Here is a 22,028-nt window from a genome sequence, read left to right as displayed (position 1 = left end):
ATTGAAGCATTCGGTTATCGTATCGTAGCTACCTCATACCTAATTGTGAATACGTACAGCGGCCTTCATTCAGTCCCGTATATCTTGGAATGCTTCCACGAACACCAAACCGTCTACCGCGATTGCCACGGCCTCGAGCCCGGGTGCTGGGAGTCGGCAGAACCTCAGCTTCGCTGCCCTCTTCCATCTGAAATTGAACATCGTACATTAAGAATTTACCGTTGTCGTTGTCGATCATCACCACCTACCGGAGTTGAGCTAGACGAAGTTCCCGGTTTTTCACCTTCCGAAGTTACGCCATCACCGGATTCTTCATCTGCGCCAGCTTCCGCACCTTGGTTCCGATCTTCACTCTCAATGTCCATTTCTAAATCATCGTCGTCCATTGCGTCACCAGACTGTGCCGCTGTAGCCTCGGACGTAGATGCCCCCTGATCGAGGTCAGGCCTTTCCACCGTTGTCGACTCGGTGATGTCGTAGTCATCGTCATCTGCGTAAACATGTAAAAACCTCTTTAAATCGTCCACCTTCGCACAATTCTCAGAACAAACCTTCCGCAGCGGACACCGTAACCTCCGGGACCTGGCTCTCTCCTTCGCTACTTACGCCACCGGAAGGCCCCTCCGTAGCCTCCTGCTGACCGATCTCTTCAACACCTGCCAGCGAGATGTTACTCCCCGACGGAGCCAGCTGTTCGCCAGCTTGTTCCGCCTCGTTGCTACTGTTCGATGGAACGGCCACCTCCCCATGGATGACTGCCCGTTGGTGTTCGTTCGGCGATGTTTCCAGTGGAGTGTTCGGAACACTACGCCCGGTAGCAACGCTTCCGCTGGCCACCGTTCCGGATTCGTCCAGTTGCGAGAGATCCATACGGGTGTCGTCGATACCGGCCGGTAGCATTTGGTGGGCTTCCGCTGCGGAACCGGCGCCGGCGCGACCCGTGTCCGAAAAAGTGAACCGTGCGTTCGGCACTTGCGGGTGCGGTGAGCTAACGGCATCGCTGAAACTGAATCGGGACGGCACACGATGAGCAAGGAAGTTTCTTTAGAACTATATTTGAAATGCGTTCAAATGTTGTATTACAGGGCTGGTAGCAAAACCTGATGGTCAAAATAGTTAATTTAGTGACCAATTTCTCGAAAATAGTGACCAAATAGTGACTTACGGAAAGCAAAAAAGTGACTAAATAGTGACTTTTCGCACAACAAAATAGTGATTAAAATTTTTTGAACGGGATTGATTCAGAAAGACCTGTAGTACCGCGTAATAATCATTTTCAAGAAAAGACTCACGCTTATTCCAAAAATTGTTTAAAATTGCATGTATTTTCAATTTTCCAATTTTAAGAACTCTCTGGGACACATTGATGGAATTTCTAGGAAAATTCTTGACGAAGTTTTCAGAGAAAACGGATGTTCTTGAGTGTTTTTTTTTTTTTGGCAAAACCCTAGTTGATAAAGAAATACTTGGCGATTTAATCTGAGGAATTTTAGAATAAACATTCAGAGGTTTATTAAACGAGTTTCTATGAACATAATTGCTGGTATTTTCTTTGTCATTGTAGACAGATTTCAGGAGAACATCTTGGAGAGATTTAAAATATCTGGAGAAAATTCTGTCTAGAATGAAAAAGACAATATTGCAATTTTCATATTAACAATATCAATAACGTGTCCTTCGAAATGGCTATGCTTTGAATGAGGAATTTCTTTTGAAATTTTTAAAAACCTGGTTGGTTGCTTTTGAGTGAAATTCATGTAGAAAACATATGCATAGAAAATGTTTAGGTTTAGTTCTCCTTTAGAGAACTAGTGTTACTAGCTTTCGTTTTTAACCCTTAAAAGATGTGGACAACTTTTTTGCATAGTTTTACTTATAGATTTTGACCCAGTGGGTGGATATTCAAAACCAAAATGTTTTTATCAAGGGGAATAGTTGTGCTATCATATGCATATATGGAGATTATGTTATGCTAGAACATTTTGGAGATATAGCTGGAAATGTAGTGTACACCACTTGTTCTTCATTCGATTCCGCGTTTTATTTCTATGAACATGTGATATATTTCAATGGAAATTGCACAATATTCTTTGTTTGGGTTGGGGCTGTTAGATAGAAATGTCTTACGTCCTTTTACAGCTGTAAACATAGATCTCCAGGTTATCCAAAACGTCCAGAAGTTTTGAACTTTATCTACTGAATACAAAGAGTAGTGTTTACTTTTTAAATCACTTGAACTTGCCGAATTATATTAAAATACTAGCAGTCCCGGCAAACGTTGTGTTGCCATTTTTGGTTGTGGCGGTTTGACAACTGTTGGGTTCATTGAAGCACGGCACTCTAGATCGGTTTTGTTGCGATCGTGTTGATTTTATTCCCAATTCCTGTAAATTTCGGTAGTTTCAGATTTTATCTTAATTTAAGTTGATTTTCGTAACTTTTGATGCATATAAACACAGCCATCATGAATACGAATCGAACCGTGCAAGAGTCATGCTGATTGGTATACCTGTTCGTGAGTTTTGTTGCTTCAAAGGAACTTCATACTCATTTTTATATATATATAGATACATTTTGAAACATGAAATGATGGTCGTCATGACCTGGTGATGTTCTAGACAACTTAAAATAGCTCTGGAGTTCTGATTGTAAGGCCTTTACCTGTAATACTATATCAAACTAATGTATAAATGTCAGAACTGATTTGATTGAATCCATACATGTAAATCAGAGTATGAAAGACTTACTGCACATCAATGGCGATACCTTAGACCATCCAAATCATTCTGAAGTTAAGACCTTTATATCTACACCCGTAATAAAGCATCGGGTGCATTTCAAACTTGATGTAGTGCGTTTTGGCAGTCATAGAAGATCAGTTGAATCATATGATACATGTATACACATCATAGAGGCATCCTGGATCATCCGAACTATTCTGAAGTTGAAAAATATGGTTTGAATTTGAAATGGTATATCGACAGAAGTGCACACATACTAAAATTTGCTCATTTGATTCATACACATAGTGCAAGCCATGGGAGAGAAGTTCCCAGAGCATCAGAGATAGCTGAGGTCACCTTTCAGTATTATGTGGTTAAGGCCTTCAGATCTACACTCGTAACAAAGCACCCTACACGTTCAAAACTTAGTGCAGTGTGTTCCAGTAGAGTAAGATGATAAGTTCGAACATATATCATATGACTTAAAGCTTTTCTAGATCATCCAAACCATTCTGATTGATTTCAAACATATAATACAAGTTGTGGGAGATAAATTTCCAGCACATCAGCGATATGTGAAGCATAATTTTTATATTATACTAGCTGTCCCGGCAAACGTTGTCTTGCCAAGCTGTGGTGGTTTGACAACTGTTGAGCTCATAAAGTCACCGCACTCTAGATTGGTATCATTTCGATCGTGTTGATTTCCTTCCCAGCTCATGAACAATCAGTACTTGATCAATTTTCTTACTTTTTTAGTTGATATTCGTAACTTTTTCTACATATAAACACAGCCACCATGAATACGAATCGAACCGTGCAAGAGTCTTTCTGATCGGTTCATCCGTTTCTGAGTTTTGTTGCCTCAAAGCGAATTCAAACTCATTTTTATATATATAGATTATTAGGTTAAGTCCTTCAGATCAACGCTCGTAACAAAGCATCGGCTACACGTTACACTCACTATAACGCGATTTGGTAGTCATAGAAGATCAGTTGATTCACGTGATAATTGAATCATCAATTTTGCATCTTAGAAGTTCCCGGATCATCCAAACTATTCAGAAAATGAGACATATAATCTTAGAAGCTTCCCCGATCATCCAAACTATGCAGAAAATGAGACATATAATTTGCATGTGTAATGGTCTATCAAAAGAAGTGCACGAATATAAGAATTTGCTCATTTAATTTATACATGTAATGCTAATAATGGGAGACAAATTCCTAGTGCGTCAGGGATATCTGAGATCACTTCATATCTACAACCCATAGCAAATCATCGGCTTTGGCTCGTGCACAAGAAAGGAAGGCAAGGGAGGGGTTTTTCGTAGTTTTCGTAAAGGCGGAGTGGTATGGAATTTCGGAAATGTGACGGGTTTAACCCCCTAAACTCCTCCCTTGCGCACGAGCTTGCATCGGCTTATTTCAAACTTAGTGTAGAGTATTGCAGTAGACATATTAGATCAATTCAATCATATTTCTTGTATTTTTTTTATTCTTAATCACTTAACCTAATTTACAGCTCTTTTGTCCACTAGGGTACTACGTGAGCGATTCCAATTGGACGCTGCACTTCCACTTTGTACAGCGCCTAAATGCATTCTATTCTACTTTATTGAACTGGTTGCCTTTGTGCTTCTTTCACTCTTCTACCCTGTCCATGGTAGAATGATGAGCACTATGATGCTGGTGTGTGGCTGCTGTTCCTTTTCCAGTCCGATTGGGGGTCCATTATGAGTTGCGGTTCGCCGATATCCAAATCCGGGTCCGTTAGAGCTATATGCTCCGAAGAGGGTCAGGTGCCAGCTGCTCTCGGGGGGAAGAGCAACTGACGAAAAATTGCAAGTGCCGGGGCTGGGTTCGAACCCATGACCATCCGCTTATGAAGCGAACGTGTGGACCACTGCGCCACGGGCCCCGACTATTTCTTGTATGTTAGAGCTGTCCCACATCATCCAAACCAAGAAAAAATTGGTAATGACTTTTAAAAATAGAGCCCACATATCAGATTTAATACTTATTTTCATATATGCACTGCAAGTAATATTATGCTTTGAATTTGTAGACATTCTTTCAAATGAACCTTCGAAAAAAACCCAAAATAAAAGTTGTTGAAACGCGCATAGAATAACATGAATCACTATGGTTCATTTTTTTTCTTCGTTCACGACATCATTTACCCTAGGCTAGTTTATATCGGGGCCCACAGCTTAACTCCCTTTCAAAAAAAGAACTAAAATTTTTATGTTACTCGTCGTGTAGAAAAAGAACAATCTCAACTTGTTGCAGAAGTAAAACAATCAACGTATTTTTATGGTTAACCCGTAAAAACCGGGACGATCTTTTTTTTTTGGTAAAATTGCAATATCTTCTTTGTTTTACCCTGGAGTCATTTTTATAGTCAAGGGGAATATTTGTGCTAATAAATGCATGGTACCTCCCCCCCCCCCCCCCCCCTTTTACTGGTAGCCGTGATCTCAGAGCTATTCTTACAGTTCTGCTCAGGCATCGGTTCGGTTCGGACGTTTTGAACTTCGCTCTTCATTGTTGGGATAACTTCATTGTTTTGCCGCCCATGGCGGTTATCGGTTTGCGTGGAAACACTTTTAAAGTGGATTTCACTAACTTTCTGGGTCGTCCTTCGTTTGAAGAAATTCAATCTTTTCTTCACAATATTGTCGGTTTACAACTACGTGATGTGAAAAGGCTCCAAATGAGCCATGCTCAAAACTCCGCGTTTGTAAAGTGCGTCAGCCAACAAGTTGCAGAAAATGTAGTTGATCACCACAACGAACAGCATCAAATAGAAGTGAAAGGTGTCAAGTATACTGTGCGCCTTGCTTTAGACGACGAGAGCATACAAGTGAAAATTCACGATCTATCCGAGAGTGTTTCGAACGACGAGCTTGCTGCCTATTTACGGCAGTACGGAGACGTACATTCTGTGAAGGAACTGGTTTGGGGACTATCATTCCCCTATAAAGGAGTTTCAAGTGGCGTCCGAGTAGCAAGGATGACACTGCGAAGCCACATCAAATCCTTCGTCACAGTGCACGGCGAAGAAACTTTAGTTTCGTACAAAAATCAAGTGAAATCATGTCGCCACTGTATGCAGAACATACATCCAGGAAAAACATGTTCTAATGCCAAGAAAGAAACCGCTAAAGAAAGTCCAGCTAAACCATCATCCGCATCCCCGATGACACAACCCAGCGCACATTGCAGAAATCATCGCAAACCAAACAACCTCTACAGTCATCGAAACGGACTGCTGTTGCTGATAACACCAACCAGGCCAACGAAGCGCAAACAAAATCACCACCAAGGAAAAAAAACCGATCGCAAGCAGGCAGTTAAAATTACTCCAACAAAGCAGCCCGAAGAACAATGCGTGAGTGAAGAAACGGATAGTGATATGGAGACTGTGAGCACCGTTCATTTGAATACAGATACTGAACCAGAGCCCGACCCCGGAGATATAGATGGATGGATAACCCGATTTGATATAAGAAACAAAAGACTGGAACAGAAAATTGTAGCTTTTGAATTGCAAAATAAAACTCGCCGACCTGAATGACCCTAGGGTTAAAAGGTCGTTAAAACAATAAAAGAAAAAGCTATTCTTAGGCCTCCGAAGTACTCCGAAATTTGTGTCATAAATCCAACATTCTAAACCAAATTTTATACACGATGAATAATCACAGAACATGGTCTACGATACTAGCCTCAGAGCTCGAAAATTCATGGTACATGAATTGGGTGATCTAGGTCATCCAAACTACTCTGACATTCATTTCTTTAAGATCTACAACATCTACCTTCATTTTTGTTCACTCTGTTCTAGAAATATAGTCACGTTGATGTCCATTAGACCTCACAATGCTACGAGTAAGTCGATATTGTGGAACTTGGACATTCCGTGAAATAAAAATGACCTCCAATGCACTTTTTGCCGAATTCGGTTCACACTTCTAACAACACTACTTGTTAGAAGTGCGAACCGAATTCGGCAAAAACATAACTAGTGTTAAAGAAGTCGATTCCAACATTTTTTAAAATAGTTTTTCGGACGGATTATGCTTCCACAAAGCCTTTCAAAACGAAAGCGATTAACACTTCTAATTCGATGAAGAAGATGTAATACACATCGAAACGTCGAATGAAGGAGAATATCTGATCGTTTGGTTGCAATTGCGACTGCCACGCCGAAAACCCTCCCAAGTGAGTTTGACGTGTAGCCGATGCGATGCTTTGTGACGAGTGTAGATTTGGAGGCCTTAACCATATAATATAAAAAAAATGATGCTGCAGATATCGCTGATGTGCTGGAAATTTATTTCCCACTACTTGTAATATATGTTTAAAATCAATCAGAATGGTTTGGATGATCTAGAAAAGCTTTGAATCATATGATATATGTTCGAACTTATCATCTTACTCTACTGAAACACACTGCACTAAGTTTGAACGTGTAGGGTGCTTTGTTACGAGTGTAGATCTGAAGGCCTAAACCACGTAATACTGAAAGGTGACCTCAGATATCTCTGATACTCTGGGAACTTCTCTCCCATGGCTTGCACTATGTGTATGAATCAAATGGGCAAATTCTAATGTTTGTGCACTTCTGTCGATATACCATTTCAAATTCAAACCATATATTTCTCAACTTCAGAATAGTTCGGATGATCCAGGATGGCTCTATGATGTGTATACATGTATCATATGATTCAACTGATCTTCTATGACTGCCAAAACGCACTACATCAAGTTTGAAATGCACCCGATGCGTTATTACGGGTGTAGATATAAAGGTCTTAACTTCAGAATGATTTGGATGGCCTAAGGTATCGCCATTGATGTGCAGTAAGTCTTTCGTACTCTGATTTACATGTATGGATCTAATCAAATCAGTTCTGACATTTATACATTAGTTTGATATAGTATAACAGGTAAAGGCCTTACAATCAGAACTCCAGAGCTATTTTAAGTTGCCTAGAACATCACCAGGTCATGACTACCATCATTTCATGTTTCAAAATGTATATTTGAATATAATTCAGCAAGTTCAAGTGATTGAAAAAGTAAACACTACTATTTGTATTCAATAGATAAAGTTCAAACTTCTGGACGTTCTGGATAACCTGGAGATCTATGTTACAGCTGTAAAAGGACGTAATACATTTCTATCTAACAGCCCCAACCCAAACAAAGAATATTGTGCAATTTCCATTGAAATATATCACATGTTCATAGAAATAAAACGCGGAATCGAATGAAGAACAAGTGGTGTACACTACATTTCCAGCTATATCTCCAAAATGTTCTAGCATAACATAATCTCCATATATGCATATGATAGCACAACTAATCCCCTTGATAAAAACATTTTGGTTTTGAATATCCACCCACTGGGTCAAAATCTATAAGTAAAACTATGCAAAAAAGTTGTCCACATCTTTTAAGGGTTAATAAGCTTCATAAATGTACAATCTGTCAGCATTAAATTAAAACATTAACATTAAAAGCTTATGTTTCCTTTTCTCAAATCTGGACGGATGCAAGAGAAAATATATTGGTTCGATTGAATCTGCAACAGCACAACCGTGTTCTCGACTGATTATTAGGTTTATCCTAGCAAAAACTGTAGAGTTACTTGACTTGATTTTCCCAATTATTCTCTGAGAGAAGCCATGGAGAGCGTTCCAAATAAATGGATAAGTAAAAAAAAGCCATTGTTGTTGTTTTTCCCTAAAAAGACAGTCAAATAGTATTTTACGGTACCCCTGAAATAACTCTTGCAAAAGGACACATTTTTTCAGATTTTTGGGAGATATCACTTCGGAGGCTTCTCAAGAAATTATGTTATAAATCATTCAGGACTTCTACAAAAGCACACTTAATTACTTTCATCATTTTTTTTCGGAATGTAAAATAATATTTTTTAAAGCATTTTTTTTTCAGACAATATTTGAGAAGTACTATAAAAAATATTCTAGACATTCTAAAGGATTATACCACATTTGTTCAAGATGATGATGTTGTAAGAAATTCATACAGAAAAGATTACCTATATAACAAAAACACAAGAATTTCAACATGCTCATTGAAAATTTTAACGAAATTCCGCCAAAAGTTTCAGCAAAACTTCTAAAAATACCCTGTTTTAAGTATAGTCACATGAATCATATGCTAAAAAGACAACATTTTATTGTCTCCAGTAGGCTCAGTGTACCAGTTATGGCTATAGTACCTCAAATTCGCCATAGTTGATTTTCAACCTTTAACGATGCAAATCACCAAGAAAAAATATGTGAACAATCGATCACGTTCATAAAAGATGATTGCACTCATTCAAATTTCACATTTTGCTCAAATTATGATTGAAATAAATCATTTTCCTTAAAATTTCGGCTTCCTTGCACCCTATTTCGCCATAGTGTACCAGTTATGGCAAATCCCATAAGGAATGCATGTAAATAGTGCGAAGTGGAACCGAAATTAAAAAGTATGTCCATAACTGGTACAGGGTTCCTACCATTGGCACACGCCGTAATAAATAGTAAAAGTGAGTTTGGCTCAGATTTTATATTTTTCCTGTAAAGTATGAAAACAAATCTATCATTTGACATATCGCCGACATTCGTCGGTCTTCTTCTTATTTTTGTAGAAGTACTTTTCCTTAGGTAGTGCGATAACTGGTACAGGCACCCTAATACAAAATTTGGTTTTCACTATTTTAAATATCAATTCTTGTTTTACTCCTTGACTAGTTTTCAGGAGATTGAAAATAGTTGAAAATAGTGACTTTTTACCAGAAATAGTGACTTTAGTTGAAAAGTCTTGAAAATAGTGACTTTATAGTGACTTACACGAAAATAGTGACCAAGTCACTAAATAGTGACTCGCTACCAGGCCTGGTATTAGTATGATTGCAATTTAGTACGAATGCGCATTCGTATTTCTTCGAGCTCCCATTGTTGTCAGCCGTCCAAAGGTATCACCACAGACAAACAGAACTAACACGGAAAAAAAATCAATCGATCATGCTCTTAACGATCATTTTTAATCTTCACAGTTGTGGCTTTCACAACCAGAGGTCTTCACATTGTTTTTCTTTGCGTTTAACGTTTCCAAATACCTAGCATCTTTTGTTGAAGATATTGTACAACGCAGTGTGTCGTGCAACATGCCCACCAGGTGATGGTAATGTGAACTGGACGATGGACTGTCACGAAAATTGTTGTAGCTGTTACGTCTTTTTGTCTGTGGTATTGCTGTCTACACGCAGAAAAATGGCGCTTGTTTAAAACAATAAAACGCATGGTTGATTTTCAAACTGAGAATTTACTTATTCCAAAGTACCTAATATTTAATTGTTTTCATTTAGTGTTTATCGATAAAAACAACCGATTACCATCATTTCATATAATGTCAAAAATTTCATTTGTTTCAACAAAATAAAAACCATAAACATGGTCCGAAAGCAGTCACACATCTATAAAATGCTTACCCCAACATCGCCACAACGAAGAAGGTGCAGCAAATTCATCACGCCAACTTCCACGTGCAGCTTTGGCCGTGATGGATAACGCGCAGGTACTCACGAAAGCATCCACAAAAAGTTGATCGGTTTCGTCTTTTTTGTCTTTTTTTAGTCGTTCTCCTCCCCATCCGCTTACCGACGGTCTAAAAATAGATTTCCGAGCTGTCGCAGTTGCTGCCGTCACCAACACAATCACATTCCGGGTTTGTTAGTGGCAAAAGTGCAGTCGTTTGAATCAATCCATTATTTCATGTTGAAAATACCATATCTCTGTTTGTTTTAACAAACTGTCAAAAATTTCGACAAATGAAAATATTTGTATTATCAAACAATAGAATAGTTCAGTTTAAACTAGAAATCAGTAGCGACAAACTGAAAAATCGGTTGATTTGAACTTGAATTTAATTGTGTTTACAATTTATTTTTCTGCGTGTATCGTAGCATTACTTCCCAGACAAACCTATAGATAGTAGAGTAAACATAGATCCGCGGACACCGCTGACTAAAATGTTTCTAGCGTGTAAGTAGTAATTTTCAAGAGTGCGACGGTTGAATATGACGTCATGCGCTCCATTGATGTTGTTCAAATCGTGACGTCATGCTCGTTTGGATACAGATTTTGACAGTTCGTTTGGATACAACGGATTCATCAACACGGATCTATGTTTACTCTACTATCTATAGACAAACCCTGTCGTGTTAGATTCTGCATACCAACGTATACCGTGCGAGCACCATATTATAGACAGCTCCATATTCTGAACAGTCGGCAAATACAAAATAGATTTGTTGTCCGGCATTCTTGCAACATATCCTGCCCACCGTATCCGTCCAGCTTTAACCACTGTCAGGATGCTGGGTTCACCGTAGAGTGCAACGCGCTCGTAGTTCTTCCTTCGCCGTCACACACCGTTCTCCTGCACGCCGCTGAAGATCGTCCTTAGTACCCGTCGCTCGAAAACTCCGAGTGCTTGCAGGTCCTCCTCGAGCATCGTCCATGTATCATGTCCGTAGAGGACCACCGGTCTTATTAGCGTCTTGTACATAGTAAATTTGGAGCGGGGTGAAACTTTTTTGATCGCAGTGTCTTCTGGAGCCCGTAGTAGGCTCGACTTCCACTGATGATGCGCGTTCGTATTTCACGGCTCACGTTATTGTCAGCCGTTAGCAAGGAATTGAGGTAGACGAATTCTACTAGCACCTCGAAAGTATCCCCGTCCATCGTAAAATTGCAGCCACGGCTTGTCCTGGCTTGTCCACGGCTTGGCCGGTTTTCGTGAAGATCGCACCACGGCTATTGAGCCCTTCTCGTCGCATAACACCTTCCATAGCGGTGTTGAATAGTAGGCGGGAAAGTCCATCACCTTGTCATACCCCATAAATAACAGCTTTCTTCTAATGTTCGTCCTTTCACGTATGACCTTCGGCGGCCTGCCGAATTCGGTCTTCACTAGTTGAACGTATTCCTTGACACGATACCTCGAGTGAAGTAATTGATCATAGCGAGAAGATAAGGACATCCTCCTGGTGTCACGTCCACATTGGTTTACACACAGTAGTGTGTACGATTCTATAACATTCCCCAGAAAACCAATCCCCAGAATTCCATTCCCCAGAATGTACCATTCCCCAGAAAACCATTTCCCAGAAACCCATTCCCCAGAATGTACCATTCCCCAGAAATCCATTCCCCAGAATTCCATTCCCCAGAATGTACCATTCCCCAGAAAGAAAATAAAACTATTGTTTTATTTCTGAATGGTTTATCTTCTTCTTCTTTATGGTTCTACGTCCGCACTGGGACTTGGCCTGCCTCTCTTCAACTTAGTGTTTATTGAGCAATTCCACAGTTATTAATTGAAGGGCTTTCTTTGCCTGCCATTGCATGAATTTGTATATTGTGAGGCAAGTACAATGATACTCTATGCCCAGGGAGTCGAGAAAATTTTCCCGACCGAAACGGGAATCGAACCCGCCGTCCCCGGATTGGCGATCCATAGCCTTAACCACTAAGCTAACTGGAGACCCTGAATGGTTTATATTAATCGCTAAAAATCAAATATTTAATCGTAAGAAATCACCGAAAGAAACATCCTGCCAAAAATTCTTAAAAACTTTGGAAGTAAGCATGATTTGCCTTTACAATTTAGATTATTGGTATAATTATTGGCGTCGCAACTGCTTACTTTTTCAACATACATTTTTCCTTCTTTTCTGCATAGGTTGTTCTTTCGAATTGCACTTTTCAGTAAATTATCGACATCAAAATTTCTTACATTTTCTACGTAGTTTTTCCTTCTTTTCTGCATAGGCTGTTCTTTCGAGTTACACTATTCAGGTAATTATCGGCACCACAAGCACAGGTATTTAGAAATTTGAAAAAAATATTAAATAAATATTTTAGCAATTTTAACACCGGTGGAGGCTGTAATGCCCATAATTTCCCGAAAAAGAAGGGAGAATCTATGTTAAAAAAGTATATACGCAGTTGCGATGCCGATAATTTCCTGAAAAGTGCAACTCGAAAGAACAGACTATGCAAAAGAAGGGAAAATTGTTGATGAACATATAAGCAGTTGTAATGCCAACAAAACGACTCAAACATTTTTTTAACGAAGAAGGAAACGTAACACTCTGATAATTGCCATCGTACAGGGGATGGCCAAAATGTTTGGGATAGGCAACTGTTTTTTTTCTCACAAAAAACTTCAACAAGCTATAACTTTTCATAAAGCGCATCAAAAAATCTCAAATTTTGACTGTTTGTCAACCTGTTATGTGTGCATCATTGGTACAAATTTAAGCTCGATTGATTAATATTTCGCAAAGTTAGAACCGTTCGGGTAAAACACTATTTTTCAAACAACTCATTTTTTAGCTGTCATATCTCGGAAACCAGTGAACCGAATTGAATGAAATTTTGAACGTACACTAACAATATGTAAATGCTTCACAAACTATTAAAACATAGGTACTTTTTAAACATTGAAAAAAGTTATCATGGATTGACACTTTTTAGATTTTTCTCGAAAAAATGTAATTTTTTTACATCAATGTCAATAAATTTTAGTGTTGATATCCAAAGATTTTGCACTTCTGTTCTCAAGTTATCTCTAATCAGATATATTAGAGCCTATTAAGATTGAAAGAAGAACACTTTTAGTAATGTTTGTGTGGTGTTGTAAATTTGACTTATTTTCCTCTATATGGGTAAAAATTTCAAACCGGTATAACTTAATTCGCCGTGAGAATATATTACATTTTATAACGTCATATCAAGTATCAATATATTATTGATGAACGTTAAAAAATTCATTCAATTCGGTTCACTGGTTTCCGAGATATGACAGTTCAAAAATTAGTTGTCTAAATAATAGTGTTTTACCCGAACGGTTCCAACTTCGTGAAAAATTAATCAATCGGGTCCAAATTTGTACCAATGATGCACATATAACAGGCAGACAAACAGTCAAAATTTGAGATTTTTTGATGCACTCTATGAAAAGTTATAGCATGTTGAATTTTTTTGTAGGAGAAAAAAAGTTGCCTATCCCAAACATTTTGGCCATCCCCTGTACTTCGATTTAACGGTTTATTTGAGGGTTGACCAACTGCCAATCCGCGGCGCTCGCATCGTTTTTGTTCGAGTTTGACACTACTGCCACCTAGTTGATGGTTGGCCAAATTCAGTCCTTTTAGAATTAAGCGAATCTGTTTCCGAGACTAAAATTTGAATCGAAAAATGTTCGAAGTGTTACGTCTGTTTGTCTGTGGTGACATTGTTTTCCTTTCGGCATTCAAAAACCCAACACTGTTCCTTTTTTTAAACAAGCTTTTTTTTAGAATTTAGGCAATTGGTACAATTATAGGAATTATAACTGCTTTCATTTTCAACATAGATGTTTCCTTCTTTGCTGCATAGGCTGTTCTTTCGAATTGCACTTTTCAGGAAATTATCGGCATCACAACTGCTTACTTTTTCAACATAGATTTTCCCTTCTTTTCTACATGGGCTGTTCTTTCGAGTTGCAATGTTTAGGTAATTATCGGCACCACAAGCACAGGTGTTTAGAAATTTGAAAAAAAAAATATATAATAAATATAACATCAATTTAACACCGGTGGTTGCAATAATGCCCATAATTTCCTGAAAAGTGCAATTTGAAAGAACAGCCTATGTAGAAAAGAAGGGAGAATCTATGTTGAAAATGTAAGCAGTTATAATTCCAAAAAAATTACTAATTGCCTTAATTCTAAGAAAAAAATTTTTTTAAAAGAAGGAACATTGTTGGGTTTTTGAAAGCCAAAAGGAAAACAATGATACCTTTTTCCTTCTTCATTAAAAATATTTAGAATTGCTGGCATTAAAACTGCTTATACCTATGATCACTTTTTCTATTCCATAGTATTAGAATAATGGTAAAAGCCCTTCTCATACCGCATGAATGAAGGGCCTTTGAAGCGAATAATTAGGAGCATCCATTGGGATGGATTCCTCCAACCATTTGCGTAGAAAAACGTGGTCAGTTGAGTCTTTCCGAGTAACTCAAAGTTTTCGACAGAAAAATCTTTTTAATATAAACCGACCATAAACTGGTCCATTAGCATCTTGTACACTGAACAACATCAAAAGAAAATGCATTTTCTCTATAAATTTTGCACATCACTTTTAAAACTTTATTCATCGTGAAACAAGTGCTGCACAATTTTCACAAATCTGTCAAAAACAAAACATTTTATAGCAACGCAACTGGAATGGACAGTTTGTGAACTTTCAAGATAGGTTTAAAGATCAACATGCAACTGTGTACAATGGTAATTAAACGTTTGAACCATTGTAGAATATTTTTATGGATATATCGTATAAGAAATAGATGTTTGCGCGTAATAACACTATAATGTTAAAATCCTTGCCTATAACATATTTTTATGATCAACATTGTACTGTTTGTGTATCGAATTAAACTTTTTAGACGAGTATATTAAGCTTTTCTGGGGAATGGTACATTCTGGGGAATGGATTTCTGGGAAATGGTACATTCTGGGGAATGGTACATTCTGGGAAATGGTTTTCTGGGGAATGGTTTTCTGGGGAATGGTTTTCTGGGGAATGTTATAGAATCGTGTGTACGGTATCTAACAGTTGCTGAAGTTTCCGGTCTGACTACTTGGGAAACGGAAGACGTGTCAGCTTACCTTCAAGATAGCTATTCATGGGTGATCCGGCAGCCGCAATCTTCCTTCTCGATCCCAGTAGTCATGTTATTGGATAAAATGTCATGGATGGCGTCATAATCGCGATGCCGTATAACACGTTGCCATGTGTGCTGACAATTTGCTGTGTACTTCATCACCGCTAATGCTTCCTGGACTACCTTCAGGCAGTCACAACCCACCGAAAATGATCGATCACTTTTGTGTCCTTCAGTATACCTACGACATCATTTGACGTCAACACAGAAACTACGTTCGAATCGAATTCCGATACCAGCAGCACACTTTTGCAGGTTACTGTTTATGGTTTACCCGCCGCAGAAATCATCTGACACGAACCGATTCCTATTGCTTTCGTCGTAAGGGGTCGTCCATAAATGACGTGACATTTTAGAGGGGAGGGGGAAGTCCCTGAAATTGCTACGAGCCATATATTAGGTATGGGAAAAAAGGCTACGAAGAGGGAGGGGGTGTTGAAAATTGGTCAAAAAATGCTACGTCATTAATGGACGACCACTAATACCATCGACAATAATCACTTCCTGTTTGTTACTCTTGGAAATCATTCCGATGGGCACACGTAGGTACCTGATCCATGCCTTCGACTTCGTTTCCGACCCCGTAATGAGGAAAAAGAACTCCTGTTTCTTCTGAGTTTTCGGGGACGAGTCGCTCACGAACTTACACTGAAATAATTCTAAGAGCCTATTTCATCAGACGCTACACATACATTTTACCCCTAGTCTGACATGTTCACTTCAAATGAATCGTTATACCTATCATATCAAAAACAGTTCCGATTGAAAAGCCTTCTAATGAAACTAAATGACACTTGCGCATATCGGAGTTATATGCACTTAACACGATCGATACATCAGCTGTGCATATACTGTCCGGGCCGGGTGGAAAAGCAACATTGGCAGATAAAGTGGAACACGTTTTGCAGAATTCCGCAATTCCAGTAAGTGAGCTTCGTGGTCGTGCGGCTAGCGGCGTCGGTCATTTAGGCGTTGTGAGTTCGATTCCCGCTCCAGCCGAGGAAACTTTTTTTCAAAATAAGAAGGATATTATTAGAGTTGCATATACATTGGCGCACCCAGCCCGCGTGATAGAAGCAAAATGCATGACATATAAAAGTATCATGGTGACCTGAGAGTCATACCACATGCGTCGCATATAACTCTCACTTCCCATTTTCAACCTTAGATCAGATTCATATGATATTCCAATAGTGCAGTAATATATGATTGACATATAACTGTGATCGGGAGAGTTGGCTCAGTATAGGCAACCACCTTGTCCTTAATTCACTGAGCCAACTCCCTCGATCATAGTTATATGTTAGTCCTATATTACTGCACCATTGGAAAATCATATGAATCTAATCTGAGGTTGAAAATGGGGAGTGAGAGTTATATGCGACACATGTGATATGACTCTCAGATCGCCATTATACTGTTAGATGTCTTGCATTTTGCTTTTATCATGTGGGCTGGGTGCGCGAATGTATATGCAACGCCGATAATACACTACTCATTTTGAAAAAAAGTTTCCTTAGGCTGGAGTGGGAATCGAACTCACAAACGCCTAAGCGAGCGACGACCCCGCTAGCCGCACGACCACGAAGCTCACTTACTGGAATTGCGAAATTCTGCAAAACGTATTCCACTTTATCTGCCAATGTTGCTTTTCCACCTGGGCAAAGTTATATGCACAGCTAATGTATGTATTGATCGTGTTCAATGTGCATACCCAGGTAACCAATAAGCAGTTAAAATGGCATTAATTCGGCACTATATGCGCCTTTACAGCAGGTCATTAAATGCTAGTCTGCCGTATATGCGCCGTAAGTGCTAATTAAATGCAGGTTTTGGCCCGATATACGGCTGATTAAATGCTTATCCCTCCTATCCCCCACATTGTCAAAAATAAAAACAAATATTCTCCCCTGCCCATTTTACGGCTTCCATCTCCCGTGAAACTTTTGCGGCTCGGAGCATGGTCGGAACTACCGTTGTTGTTGATTTTTTTTTGCTGATTTCGGCCAAATTAGGATTCGATTCCTCGATCCTCGGGTTGACGATGCTGCTGAACCGCGCTGCAGGGTAAGCTATAGATGATTAGATAATGTGCGTTGGATTTTTGATCTATTTAAGGCTAACACCGGCAGTTCCTTCGTTATGTTATGGGCTTGGGAGGTGTTGATAATGAAATCAACCATAGGAAGCCAGCAATGGAATGTTTTGATTTGTCTTTATTTAAGAGACTTTCAGCCCTTGCCTGGTTCGTCTAATGGAATGTATTTGCCATGGCATGATTTTCCCATTAATCTTCTTCGTTGTTACCTATGAATGACAGTACATGCAAATGATAGTGGCTTCTACAGCAATGATACGTAAATTAGAAGTGGAAATGTTTTGAGCTTTTAGCATCGCTCATCTCTGTTAGCAGTTTTATGGCAATAAAGTAGCAGTTATGATGCCTGTTAACCAAAACTTACTGTGCATTTGAAATGCTACGCAACTGCTGTCAGAATTTAAGTTGCATTCAAATTGTTAATGTAGGGCAGTTTAGCAGTCGAACTGCTATGATACGGCAGTAAGTAGGTCGAATGCAGATATGTAACAGAAATACAGCTTATTCAAATGCTTATTGGTTACCTGGGTATAACTTCGATATGCGCAAGTGTCATTGAGTTTTATTAGAAGGCTTTTCAATCGGAACTGTGTATGATATGATACGTATAACGATTCTTTTGATGTGAACGTGTCAAACTACGGGTACAATGTATGTGTAGTGTCTGGTAAAAAAGGCTCCTGGATTTATTTCAGTGTTGGCTTATTAACCAAATCCAATGTCAGCTCTTCGTGAGACCTGCTAGCCAAAGCCGTGATTGGTGTTGAACTTGTGTCAATATGACCCAGACAGGCACGCTGAACGTGCACTACCGCATTGTGGTGCGAAAAAGTTAACACCTTAGGAGGGTTAAGAATGGTCACTTTGGACGTCAGTGTTGCAGAATTTGCAGTTTTGAAGGCCTTGAATGGCACACATTTCTCAAATGAAGGACGTGCCAGAACCCAAGCGTCGCCTGTGCCTTCTGGCTGCCACCGTCCCACTTGTCGGATTGATTTCGTCATCCACCGGCGCCGCAGTAGTAATGAACTGCTAAAAGTCCTCTCGGACGAGGAGGAGCTCCTTCTTGGTTTTTCAAATGCTGTAATTTCTTCCGTTGAGTTTATTTACATTACCGGCCAGACTAAGGCCTGAGTGTCTTCTACGTACATAGGAGTCATCTCCATTCGACTCGGTCCATGGTTTGGTTATGCGTCTACATTCCTGCATTCATCGAAGAGTCCGTAAATCATCCTCCACTTGGTCGAGCCACCTAGCTCGCTGCGTACTATGTCTTCTTGTACCAGTCGAATTGCTCTCTCGAATCGGGTTGCTATCATAGGTCCTCGATTTTCGCGGTGTGGACGACGGTGTGTTCTCTCAGCAGATCATGGTTCATTTGCCTTCACCAAGTCCTGTCATTCATCTGCACTTAGCCGTAGACGGTACGCAACACCTTCCGTGCGAAAACTCCAAGGGCGCGTTGGTCATCTGCACGTATAGTTCATATTTCGTACCCATAGAGGACTACCGGTCTAATCGAAGCTTTGTAGATGGTTAACTTCGTGTGACTGCGAGCTTTTTTCGACCGTAGGGTCCTGCGGAGTCTAAGGTAAGCTCTATTTCCTGCCAAAATGTGCTGGTGGTGTCATTGTCGGCAGTTACCAGTGAGCCCATGTACACGAATTCTACAACCGCCTCAATTTCATCACCGTCGATAGAAATCCGGGGTGCGGGCTCGGTGATTCCTCACTGGAGCCCCTTGCCATCATGTACATTGTCTTCGACACATTAATGATTAATTCGATTCGCCTGGTTTCATTCTTTAGTCAAATGTACGTTTCCGCTATCGTCTCAAATTTGCGAGCTATAATATCAATATCATCGGCGAATCAAGTAGCTGAACGGACTTCGTGAGAATTGTACCACTCGTGTTCATCTCCGCTCTCCTTATTACAACTTCTATGGCGATGTTAAACAGCAAGAACGAAAGACCATCACCTTGCCGTAACTTTCTGCGAGATTCGGAGGGACTCGACAGTATCCCTGATACTCGAACTACGCACATCACTCGACCCATCGTCACCTTGATCAATCGTATAAGATTACCCGGGACTCCGTATTCGTGCATATTCTGCCATAGCTGGTGTCGATCCATTGTATCATACGTCGATTTAAAGTCGATGAACAAGTGATTTATGGGCACGTTGTATTCGCGGCATTTCTGCAACACCTGGCGGATGGCGAACATCTGGTCTGTTATAGCTCGTTCATCCATGAATCCAGCCTGATATTGCCCCACGAACTTTCTTGCAATCATTGATAGATGGCGGCATCAACTTTGAAAGAGAGCCTTGTAGGCAGCGCTCAATTTGTGCGATCACATCGTAGTTACCGCAAACCAACTTTTTGTAGATGGGGCAAACAATACCTCCCATCCATTCCTCCGGTGATACTTCTTCCTCCCAAATTTTGATAATGACCCAGTGTTCCTCCACCGTATTGTAGAGAAGCTCGCTTGGTAGTTGGTAGTAGTTACAACCGGACAGTTTCTTGACCGATTCCTGACAGAAACTTTCTACAGTGACTGCCATTTGAACGTTTCTGCCAGGAATCGCTCAGGAAATTTCTTGAGCGATTGCTTTCGAACACAAAACTAGGCTTTAGAGAGGAATAATACCCAACTTGATTGAAAGCGTAGTGAACTAAATTCATTGACAATTCCAATTCTTACAGACTTCTATTATTGTTACCTCAGTTTAATCACCGAGTTGCTTTGTTCTCCATCAGGACGATTGTTCCTAAAATCCTGGGAATCCGTGAAGCTAATTATTGTTCTATATGGAACCTTATTTGAAAATGGAGTTCACACACTGTCATCAAACCATGCCCATATTAACCGAATGGTTGTTACAAGCGTTTCAAAAACAAGTCACGGAATGGATTACATACACACACATATAAGGGAAGCTACCAATCACCAGCCAGTTAAAACTATCGCACTGATACGCAAGAATTCTTAAACGAAGATGTACCTTAGAACTTACCAAATGACGACAAACGGACAGGCAAACTATTTTGTTCATATATGTGTGTATGTAACCATAACCAAAGCACTTGGAAAAATCAAGAAAGTGATACAGAGAACTAAAACACTATGGCGGGGGTTACATTTGCTTTGACAGTAATTACCATTTATTTGAATAGTTTTTTTTTCTCCTTTTTGAAAGTGAATTTGTTATTTGCTGGCTATTATTGTTTTCAAGTTAGGATCCTGACTACTAAAATGCGCCTTCCAACCGTTACACAGTTTTCAAAACAGCGATAGTTTCTGGTTTTTTATCAGCTATATTCCATAGTTTGATTAAGTTTTAATCTACTCCAAAGAGATATTGGTAAGTCTTATGTTTTCTTGCTTCTCCGGTTCATCGCTTTCGGCTGCGAGTTAATCGTTCGTGGTTGAACACGTCACCAGGGAACCGAAAATGTTTGCATTGTTCAAAAAAAACGAAACGAAGAAATATAGAACTGTTGGAATCTTAAACCTAACACTAAGCAAACACATTCTCATACCTTTGTCAAACAGACAGTTAGCCGTTTTGGATCGCAACCGTTTACAGTTAGATTTTCGGTGAAAAGTACACAACTAAACAGTTCAAATAAGCAAAAAGACATGTTCACCTTTTTTTCGGTTTCAATCAAAACTACGCGCTCACGACACTACATTCACTTCTCTAGCTCATTTCACATTCTGCTGTTAAACCATCTGATTAGTTTCTTTAGTTTCTCTTCTCACACTTCCCTAGAGCTTACCGATTATGCTTAAAAACACATACATGTATATCGTTTGCCTGTACTATCATCGTCACTTGCAGTGGTTCAAAACGGGACTTGAACGGGGGTGTAAGCCTTAGGTATACACGTACAAAATTAAGGTTCTTGAGTTGAGACTGTTGAGGACCAAGACCTCGGTCGACATGTGTGGTGGAGATTTTGTGGAGCTGCGACGGAACGCATTCATTGGAAGATGACAATCTAGATTCTACGGTGCGAGTATGCTAATGTGCGCAACACCTGTGGGAGGTGTCCGGATTTACGTCCTTGAGGGGTGAAAGAAATAAATGGAAGGAAAATGACGATTAACTTGTGCAAAAATCAATTGGTGAAGGAAACTCTCAGTTTATAACTGATGCGTAAGAGATAGATGACTGTACAATTTGTAGTTGCTACTCCGTGATTGCATAGAACAGTCAAAGTGCAGCCTGGTGTTGGCTTTTACCATACTCAATGTGCATCTTTGAAAGTGTCATACCCACCAGGGTGCGAGGCCGCCATTTTTAAGAATCCAACATCTTGTAAACATTTGTGTATCCACAAAGGAATCCATTGTGGATACACGATAGATGTTGGCTACTGTCAGATGCATTAAG

The 22,028-nt window shown here is 39.6% G+C and overlaps 1 protein-coding gene across 2 annotated transcripts in view; it reads right to left on the bottom strand.

The window, feature by feature from the left end:
* The window catches only part of LOC134291546 (nucleoprotein TPR), a 37,811-nt gene that overhangs the window by 520 nt on the left and 15,263 nt on the right, over positions 1-22,028 (bottom strand). Inside the window, exons 6-8 of one of the 2 annotated variants that reach the window (XM_062859451.1) lie at positions 552-1,006; positions 249-490; positions 58-187 (exon numbers count right to left, since the gene is read on the bottom strand). In XM_062859451.1, the coding sequence (XP_062715435.1) occupies positions 58-187; positions 249-490; positions 552-1,006 (827 nt within the window). Of the gene's footprint in view, positions 1-57; positions 188-248; positions 491-551; positions 1,007-20,765; positions 21,699-22,028 lie in introns of those variants that run through there. The other variant, XM_062859452.1, reaches the window with a different exon arrangement.

The sequence above is a fragment of the Aedes albopictus genome, chromosome 3, assembly GCF_035046485.1.
Source record: "Aedes albopictus strain Foshan chromosome 3, AalbF5, whole genome shotgun sequence".
NCBI classification, from domain to species: Eukaryota; Metazoa; Arthropoda; class Insecta; order Diptera; family Culicidae; genus Aedes; species Aedes albopictus.
The sequence above is the reverse complement of the archived record's forward strand: the minus strand, read 5'-3'. Positions and strand labels throughout refer to the sequence as shown.